General features: G+C 40.3%; 1 protein-coding gene across 1 annotated transcript; it reads left to right on the top strand.

The window, feature by feature from the left end:
• The first annotated feature begins 5014 nt into the window (after positions 1-5014).
• Positions 5015-9519, top strand: LOC138048526 (DNA polymerase eta-like). Its single transcript, XM_068894707.1, has 4 exons — positions 5015-5236; positions 6842-6907; positions 8002-8168; positions 8688-9519. The coding sequence occupies exons 1-4, from the start codon at positions 5015-5017 to the stop codon at positions 9517-9519; spliced, it is 1287 nt and encodes a 428-aa protein (XP_068750808.1).
• The last annotated feature ends 481 nt before the right edge of the window (positions 9520-10000 follow it).

Below are 10000 nucleotides of genomic sequence, written 5' to 3'. Positions count from 1 at the left end.
AAAGCAAACAAAGAGAAAACGAGGCTTCTGATTACAACAAGCTGCGACATAACAGCAATTTCCAGTCTACGTTCAGTTAGACCTTAATTAAAACACTCAAAAGTCAACTTTCCCTTAGAGCTCCGTTTTTCGATTAAAACGTACAGATAGAGAGAACCTAAGACTTCTAATTATAACAAACTATATGACATAACAAAAACTTACAGTTTCGCTGACAAATCTCTAAACTTTGGGAGGGAAGTTGGTTGCAGCTTATAAGGATGAGAAACAATATGTTACGTGAAAATGATTATATTTCTTAGAAGGTATCCGCTTTTTGATTGGCTAATTCAAAATGCATGTTTCTTTCCTTTATTGAAAGACATAAAATGTAATCAATAGCTCACCAACCAAGTTTTCGCGGGCAATTAACGACTTTACGTGACAGCTACTTGTTTTTTCGAAGTTCACTTTATGGCCTTCGTGAATGCTTCATGAATTGAACTTGCAAAAATGTCGGCAGCAATTTTTACAACTGCACTTAAACTCAGTTAGTGAAAGGCTTCTCTCTTTACATAGCGAGTGATGCACGAGCGAGTGTTCGGCACGCGATCTCAACTTCCAAAGCAATCGATCAATCTGGTCACCGGTAAAGTATTCTACCCAACAAAATCCACACAGAGAAATTTTTTGCATACAGAAGATCTTTAAGAGCTTTTTTTTTTTGTATAATAAGCACTTATCCTCAGCTCATATAAGTAAATAAAAGGCCTTATGAAATACGTGCTTTTATCAAGTTCACTTATTTATACCTTACCTTAGTGATGTATCAGTTTTGCGATGAAAGTTTGACGCAGAGTTGTTTCTTTTCTGTCAAAGAGGCTTTCAAACGCTGCGTAGGCCGAAGAGTGGGCGGGGTGAATGCTGGTGACGAATTCACGCGTCAAACAGTTGAGACTGAGACTCAATCATTACTTTACTCGAATCGTTCAACTGAGGGAGACCACGAAAAAAAATTGTTCCTAAAAGAATAAACTTCGTTAGTTTTGCTTCGAATAGGAGGTCCTTACGTGACGTCATCGCCCACATGCTGGTGGACGAAAACAAAAGATCTCTCTTTAGCTTCTTTTGTTCGTCCACCAGAAGTCGTACATTTCTCTATTGATATTGGTGTCTCTAGAGATTGGCTGAAAACGTCCTATACCGAAAACCGATTCTTTTGCCGTCAAATACGATCATTTGGAAATCGAATTACTTTGTTGTCCCTGCTCTGAACAAATATCCGAATTCTGTATGAAGAACTGTCAAGTGAGTGGAATCTTGTGTGTCAAACACAGCTGTGTAGACACATCATGCAAAGCTCAGTTTCAATGCTAAATGCTGAGCAAATTTCAATACGGAGTTACCCTCCTAAACATCCGTTTTGTGTTTCAAATATGCCATCTACTTGATAAGAACCTTCACTTTTGGCAGTCAATGAGGCTCCACTCGACGAAAGGTGGATTTCCACTGTCCCGAATATTTATGCACGAGCACGTACGTAAACTTTAATTGCCTTTACGTGCGTAAATGAAATAGGGAGACTTCGCATAAAATTTCGCGCGTTTTGCGCGTGAACGCAAAAGTTAAGCCTCCCTTAAGGTGGAATTTAATTGGCTTTACGTACTTAAATAAAACAGAGACGATGTATGAGGTTCAACTTTTACGTTCACTCGCGAAATTTTATGCATCGTTTTAATTACGCAAGTAAAGGCAATTAAAGTTTAAGTACGCGCAGGTGCGTAAAAATTCATGACCATGGAAATTTAACAACATGTTTTTACGTGAAATTGCAAACGGGGAATGGCCTCCTGCTGCTTCTCATTAAAGTACAAAAGTTTACTTAGTAATTCATCTTTCTCCTTGATCGTCTGGAGCTTAAAGGCAACAAATGAGCTAATATCAAACGAGCTTCTTCCATCTCTTGAAGACATTCATTTGGCTAGAATAATGGCTAGAATTAGATCAAATAATTTAAAGGGGCTATGTCACGTTATGGTAAAGTTTAAAACTCGAAAAGCATGGCCCCATAAAGGGGACATTAGCTCCAGGCATGCGCGTTGCCAAAATAATTTATTGCCCATGCGCAGTTGATCTCGAACGGCCTGGGTGCTAGCTCACAGAAAGTTTCAAGATGGCGGCTGAAGGCAAACGCTCTCGTCCAGAGAAAGGGTTTTTTAACACGTTGGAAGAGGGGGTCCGTGTGAAATTGGAAAAGACTCATCGTAAAAATAACAAGTGTGATGAAAAAAAAAATGTATCCAATCGAGGTAAGCACGAAATTTTAAACCAATTTTACGAACGCGATGGATACGAATTACTGTGCTTCAAATTGTATATGGAAAGCTCTTGCTCTGAAGTTGATTGTGTTTTTAAGCGTCCTCATTTGTTTTGTAGATCATTGAGAGAGATAAAAATAGCAACAAAATAAAAATACACTTCATTGGATATTCAAACGAACATGATGAGTGGAGAGATGCTGATCAACTACAGAGTGATGAGAAACTTGCTCTTGGCCATTACAAGCCACGATTTCTACCGAGCAATCAATCTTTGGAAGACAGGGCAGGTGCCATGTTCTGTGGTCTTGCTAGAAAAATAAAATTTGGCCTATTTTCAAGCAAAACGGAATCTCCTGAAGTGCGAATAGAGGCATGCATTGATATGCATTGAGGCAGGCATATTTAGCTGACATTGGAGTGGTCAAGAAGTCAAGAGGAAGAAATGTTCATTGCCTAAATGACAATAACCAGCTTTGTGATCTTTTGGGAAATAAATGGTATGAGAGGATACTGAACATCAATGGAGATTTCTGTTATGTAGTTGCAGGAACAGTACGATTTTGGCTTCATGAAAAGAATCCAGTTAAGGAATTTGTTTACATTGGGGAGAAACTTTTTGAAAGTCACATTCAGAATGACCTTGAACTTGCATTTACATTTGTCCGTGGAGATGGCGTCGAAGTACAATATACCACTGTTCACAAGTTTTTTTGAAATTACTCAAACTATTCTTTACACAATTTAAGAATCCCTACCTTGCATGCATGGTCCTACAGTAGGCATTTGAACATTTTCACATTGTTTAACGCACTTTCCATTTGCTTTAATCACATGGGATGGGGCACAATATGGTTTGAATCCACATGTCTTACATTCTGACATTCAAGTCAAATTGTTGTGGCCCTGTGCAGCACAATTACTGCAGTTAAAATTTCTTTTTTTTCTTTGGCATCCAAGGTCCTCTAGATACTCCATCCGGTTTCTTTTCTGTGCAATTTATGTTAATGCATCAAGACCTCTTTGGTTGGTTGACCTAAAGTAATCTTTTGTTGTTTTATCATTCAACTTTTCAAGGCCTTGCTGAGTGAAGGAGCAAATTTGGCCATACAGTTTTAAGAACTCGGGCACATGCCATAAAAGAGCGTGCATGTATGGAGTCACATACTTGGTGTGATAGTGTCAAAAAGTGATCTATGAATGCCTTAGATTTCTGTTGAAATTGTTCAATACTATTGCTAAGATTTGGTGAACTCAGCATGTCAGTTATGGCCATAAATTGAGTCCACAACTTTGAAATTTCAACAGATTTGCTTAAATTGATTGGGTAGTACTTGGATAAAATCAATGTTCCTAAATAATTTCAACTTTTCTGGGCCAGTTAAATCTCGCCATTTGAGTTTTTTTGAATCCTTACAGACAAACCACTTGAATGCAATTTTCAATGTATCGTTAAGATAAGACTCCCAGCCAGCCATGTACTTGTACTTTGATCTCTCAAATCCATCATTAAATGTTTTCTTTTTATCAATAGCATCTAGGCGTCGTAATTGTAAGATAAGCAGATTAATAAGATTGTCAGAAATCCTTAGAAACAGGTGTAGTGAGTCTATTATGACATGGTCGAGAGGAATAGATAGAAAAATGGGAACTTTCTTGACATTGTAGCCTTGATCAGCCCTTGCCCTACCCCTTGACATTTGTTCAATTTCTCGAACAGTACGTGCACCTTTTGAAATATCAATGAGAGACCATTCTTTTCTCTTGTCATACTTATCATATAGTACAGTTGCTGCACCAAGGCCACAAACACAAGCAAGGAATTTCCAGTTCCCCCCCCCCCCCCCCTAAGAACCACTCAGTTTCAAAATGCAGTCTTCCCACTGATATTTCCTGTAGAGAACCCACATATTTCCTTATATCTGCCAGGGATTGTTCCAGTTTGTCATAGTTTTCTGACTCTTTAATTACAGCAATTAAATGATTCCCATCAGCAGACATTGCTTTTCCTCCTTCATCCAGCATAGTAAAGGTTATATTGATAACATATAACCTTTTGCCAATGTCAGTGCCATCTCCAGATAGTTTTACTCTAATTTTATCATCAAGTTTGAAAGCTGCATTTGAGGGAGTGTTTTCAATTAAATTCTGTAATCTGATTTCCAACCTCTCTTTGATACTCTGTTGGACTCCATTTGTGTCACCAGGTGTTGGATATAAGTTCCATTTCCTATTAATTGCCCTGATCCTGTCTTGAATTTTCAAAGATCTAGGTAGATCCTTGCATATCATCAAGCTTTCTTTTCTGCCCCTTCAATTCACTGTCTTCATTTTAAAGTCTTACACAGTCGAGTTCATTATAATAAATCTTAAATTTCCAGCTTGAATATTTACCATTAGTCCACTGGGAAAAAAGCTTTTTAACCCATTGCCTCCTAGCTTGGCTTTTGGCTTTTGCTAGTGCTTGATGTAATCTCCAGATCTTTGTTTTGAACACCTGTACAAGTCTAGAATTTGCTATCACACTAGGAACATTGCATTTCTGGCATACATTTCCAATCAGAATCTTTAGAACGGAGCCTACTTTAGGCAGGTCCCCCTTATTCATTTCATTGGCTTCTTCTTCAGCTGATTTGTACATTTCGTAAAGAAGTTTACTACCGAAGCAAAAACAGAAATACATGAAACTAGGCACATGTTTCTCGTAAATTTTGACGATGGACATTCCGATAACAAAGTCCTACCATTACTACTACTGCTACAACTACTACTACTACTTACTTGTTGATATCGGCCTGGAAAGAGGTATAATACTCTGTGTGCGTATTATTCCTGCCATTACTATTTCCAGCATTTCCCTCGTCTTTCTCGTCGGTTGGCACGGCTTCCACGAGGCAAACCAAGGCAAGCGTAATCTCAAGCACAGAAAAGGCCTGAAGGTATCGTAGAATAGCAGACATCTGAAAAGCACCGCCGATTTTACATGAAATTTTTCGCCCGAAAGATTACGAATTTCGCACCAAAATGTTCAGTAAGTCCCAGTCTTTCCGAATCCACCCGTACATCTGGAATAGCGCATGTCTTGAATGAGGTAGCCGCTCAAAAGTAATGACCGCGCTGAGTATTTCCCATTGTTTCTTATCGGTTATGATATTTTTCGAAGCCTGATTTACAGGGATTTTTTTTCAGTTTTCGGATATATTTTTACATTTCTAGATAGAATAATACCTAAATGACCTAAATCCGTGCGTACATTTGAAGAAAGTAACTGATAACCGTGTCAAATTTTTCATTTTTCTCAAAAATTTCACCATTTTCACCAAAATTTTGGATCAAAATTGGGGGCCTGGGGACGAAAAATAAAAATTTGAAGCAAATTTTGCCATCTTAGTGATATGAATAACGCGAACTTGTATTTTTAAATGAAGTCCTCGTAGCCGTCGTCGTCCTCGTTTCGTAAGCTCCCTAATCTGCAGCGGGCTCCACTTTTGACGTCATAGATTCAATATGACGAAGTTTCTTTCCAAATTTGGTAAACAGCAGCTGGTTATGGTGAATTATGCGTGTGGTTCTAACCAATCAGAAACGGGGAAATATTTTGAATGAATAATAATCAGATTTATGGGATCTCCGCTCTAGTGTTCGTCTCCTTTGTTTGACTCGCTATAACGGGATTCCAATCCATGCAACGTTGGTTAGAGGCGAGTATTCTCACTGCTGAACTTTTGGTTGGGGCGTGGGCAGTAAACATTAATAGTATCTGCCGTTTTCAAGATTTAGAGAGATTTAAGCCTGCCGGCTCTCACGCACCCCCTGCACCCTCCCCCTAGATCCGCCCCCGCACGTGGGAGCCACCAAAACGCAAAAGCAAACGCAAGCGCAGACGCAAGAAATGGAATTGTTTTCATATTCTTGCGTTTGCATTTCACACGTGAGAACCGGTGAAACGCAAACGCAAGGCAAAAAGAAACCACTGGTTCATTGTCGCCCACCATCTATGAAAGAGGAATTGACCTACGCCTGCTTGTCTTACTTCCCTTGCGTTTGCACTGGACGTGTGAACTTCGTTTTCGTTTGCATTTGCATTTGCATTCTACGTGTGAACCAGGCTTTAGCGTGACGTGTATGGCAAACGGGGAACGTTAACGTCATACAGGCTTCTTGTCATAAGGAGAAAAATTCTCTTCTTCTGACTCGTCTCTGACTTTTGATAAGTTGACAGCTTTTGCTCTTTTTGGGAAAACGCAAATGTTAGTCTGGCGTTGCCGTTTGCCGCAAACGTGAAGCTAAGGGTGCCTTCGATTGACCGTATTCCGGAATAGGAATGCATGGAATAGAAGTTAGAAATCCTTCGTTCTTACCGAAATTCACAATAAAATTGTCAAACACCTGATAAAATGCTATTTTAAACATATGTTTATTATCCTTGTTGCCTCAAAACGCCAGACAAACCGTTTTAAGTCATCACTCCAAGTATTCTTTTTCCGGAATAGGGTCAATCGAACGCGCCGTAAGACTCACTAATCTCTCTATTATGTTTGCAGGTGAAATATTGGCTTGAACAGCTGGCTAGTGAACTTCATGAGCGTCTCGCAAAGGAATCAGAATTGGTAAGATTAAGGGCCACTTCATTCGACTGTCAAAAATGTGGACCAAAAGATTAATAATTAAGGGCTTCTTCCCTTCATCCTCATTTCCGGTTATGGCAAAAGCTCCCTCAACACGAGCAACGCTTCTGTGGCTATTTTAATGTCACAAATATATGTAGCTCTGCACGGGTACAGCAAATATTTGCCAAAAACATATTTATCCGCGGGATAGAAACGACATAGTAGTAGTGAGTAGACAGACAGGATAACATAGATGGCGCTGAGGAAGGGCTAACGATCGAAACCTCAGCTTTCGAATTTCTTTACCATGATTGTTTACCATTTACAAAAAATTTCCGGAAATTTCGGTGGAAATTCCATTTAACTCAGGTCCGTTCGCCGCCCAGTGATTGCGATTTTACGCGCCAAAATTTAAAAATGTGGCCGTGAATAGCCAGGAAGTGGCAAGACCTTTCAAAAGTTGTAAATGGAACACACATTTCCATCGGAAAGTTTCCAACGGGAAAACAGAACCACTTTTTCAGAAGTTCCATTTATTCCGGAAATCTTCCAGTGGAACGAACCAAAAACGTGTGTTCCATTTACATCCCAACCGGAATTTCCGGAATTTCTTGGTAAATGGAAAACGCCCCATATCACCACAGTTGAAAACCCCATTTCTGTGTTATAAAGATGACGCCTCTCGCACACGCCGCCATCTTGGTGGTAACGAGAGGGGCTCGGTCCTACTATCGTTGTGCGTGGTGTAGAGGATATCGCTGGCGGACTGCATTTTAGCGCTCCGAGTTCGAATCCCAGCTCGTGCGCTCCAATGTTCACTCAGCGTTTCATCCATTCGCTGTGGGTAAAATCAGTACCGGTATCCCTGGGAACAAGTTGTGCAGGCGATGGAATCGGAGTAGCGCCCAGCCCTGCCGTGAGGTACGGTAGAAGCTAAAGAAAAAGGCTTCGGCTTCGGTCGGCCTCTTGTCTTTAAATTCCATTGGACATAAGATTTGTAACGTCTTCATATTCGCACGAGCAAATAAACAATTGTCTCATGAAAATTCCTCGCGTCAAAGTCTTCACGACAAGAATTTTGTTTTGGCTTTCAGAATAACAGAGAAGCGAAATTGTTGGGTGTCGCTTTCAAGACGGAGAACAACACATCCTTTACTCGATCTTGTCACCTGAAAGATTCAGGTGCAGTACAAATCGCCAAGGATTTGTACAATCTTCTGGTTCCATTTAATTCAACCAAGGATAAGAAAACCAACATTTGGTGAGTAAAGCTGAGAACTTTTTATTCAAAGGGAATCTCAACTTGGTAAGAGCAGTTTGTGTGAGATGAATTAGGTGTCGTCTATGAGCGTAACTCTTTTTTTGGCTCAACCCCCCCCCCCCCCCCCTCCTTCCCATCCTGAAGGCTATCAAAGCCTCTTCAAAGTTGAGCCAATTAAGTCAATCATGCAAGTATCATAAAAACAGAGCCAACACTGTCAAAAGTATAACGGTGTCTCGTGTTCTTGCGACCATGACTGAGTCTTGTGTGGCTAATTTCCCTCAGATTCCAAGTTAATAGATAGCCTCGATCTGCTGTGCATGACCCACTCTAAAAAGGATGTTGTAATAAAATCAAATATGCCGTAAAGCCAAAGAAATCGCTGTGGCTAATCAGAACAAACTTAGAGATGTAAACCAATCAGAATATGATGAAAGAACCAAGGTATTTGCCTTGAAGGCTCAAATGAAAACCGCTATTTCATCGAAAATAGTTTATTAGGCTTTCTGAAATTTTCAGGTATCCGGGAATCGTTGTCATAAACATTTCAGCAAGCAAATTTGAAGAAATATCTCAAAATAGCACGCCCTCTATAAGCTCCTTTTTTAACAAGAAAACCTGCACAGAAGTTGCTGCAAACGCACCAAACGATGAGGTGGTTTGTTCTTTGCTGAGTGCCGGAGAAAGTGTTGAAAACGTGCCTTCATCTGGTCTCCAAGTAGGATACGAAAACCGTGGGATTCAGTTTCCCGGAATTAACAACGAAACGGAAGACAGTACGAGAGATGTTAAGACTGCTTCAAACTGTAAACTTAGGAACAATGATCCCGTAAACAAGAAAGGGATTGAAGCATTTTTTCCAACCGCGAAACGGATACAAAGAGTGTGCGAAGGAAATGCCACAACCCATACCAAAACTGTAAACTTGACAGCTCCGTTTTGGAAAGCTTGCCGGATTGCATACAGCGCAAAATTCAAGTCTTTTCTTAAAAACAAGAATCAAGTTGAACTGAATGAAGAAGAAGCCTGCTTTGGTTCACCGGCTTCATCGCCTGTCAAAGATTCGGCCAGCGGTTTGCGCTTGAATACACAAGCCGAACGTAGCAACGCATCGGATGGACCTCGTGACAGCTATGACAACGAAGCGGAGCATAGCAACGCAGAACTTGTGAAATGCGAAAAGAGTAGTTTGGAATTTTCTCCCTGGCAGATGTCCGAGCATTCGGACTACCATTTTGCGGTCGACCTGCAAAAATTCGAACGAAGTTCAGCGGGAGCTTCGAGTTTTTCGGCTGAGCCGCCGAAGAAAAAACAACGGACTACTATTGAGTCGCTTTTTTCACCAAAGTAGCTGCTTGTAAATATAGTGAAGCATTTTTCAATGTCAGTTTAAGATGGCTTACACTTTATCCAAATGTCTTTTATTTTCTAAGACGTAAATATCAAAAAATTGTAAATGCTAGGTAACTGTAACTATTGATGATGTGAGTGAGTATGGAGCGTTTTCACTCACGTGACCAGCAGCCATATTGGGATTGCTAAAGCAAAAGGAAGTATTAACATAAAAATAGAGTCCAATTCCCGGAGGATTAGTTTTGTACACCACCATGGGTGCCATTCCTTTGTTTTGGAACACCAACATGGCCGCCGTGACGTCATATGAAAACATTCTATAGGTAAATTTCACATGATTTTTTTTGAGTGGGACATTCTTTGGGTGCGGGAAGGCCCGCGGGATCTATTATGGCGGTGGAAGATTTACACAACTTGCGTCCAAACTTAGTTCCTGCAACTTTTCATCGGAATAAAGTTGACGTCATCCACGGCGTACA

The sequence above is a fragment of the Montipora capricornis genome, chromosome 5 (assembly GCF_036669925.1).
Source record: "Montipora capricornis isolate CH-2021 chromosome 5, ASM3666992v2, whole genome shotgun sequence".
NCBI lineage: Eukaryota > Metazoa > Cnidaria > Anthozoa > Scleractinia > Acroporidae > Montipora > Montipora capricornis.
The sequence above is the reverse complement of the archived record's forward strand: the minus strand, read 5'-3'. Positions and strand labels throughout refer to the sequence as shown.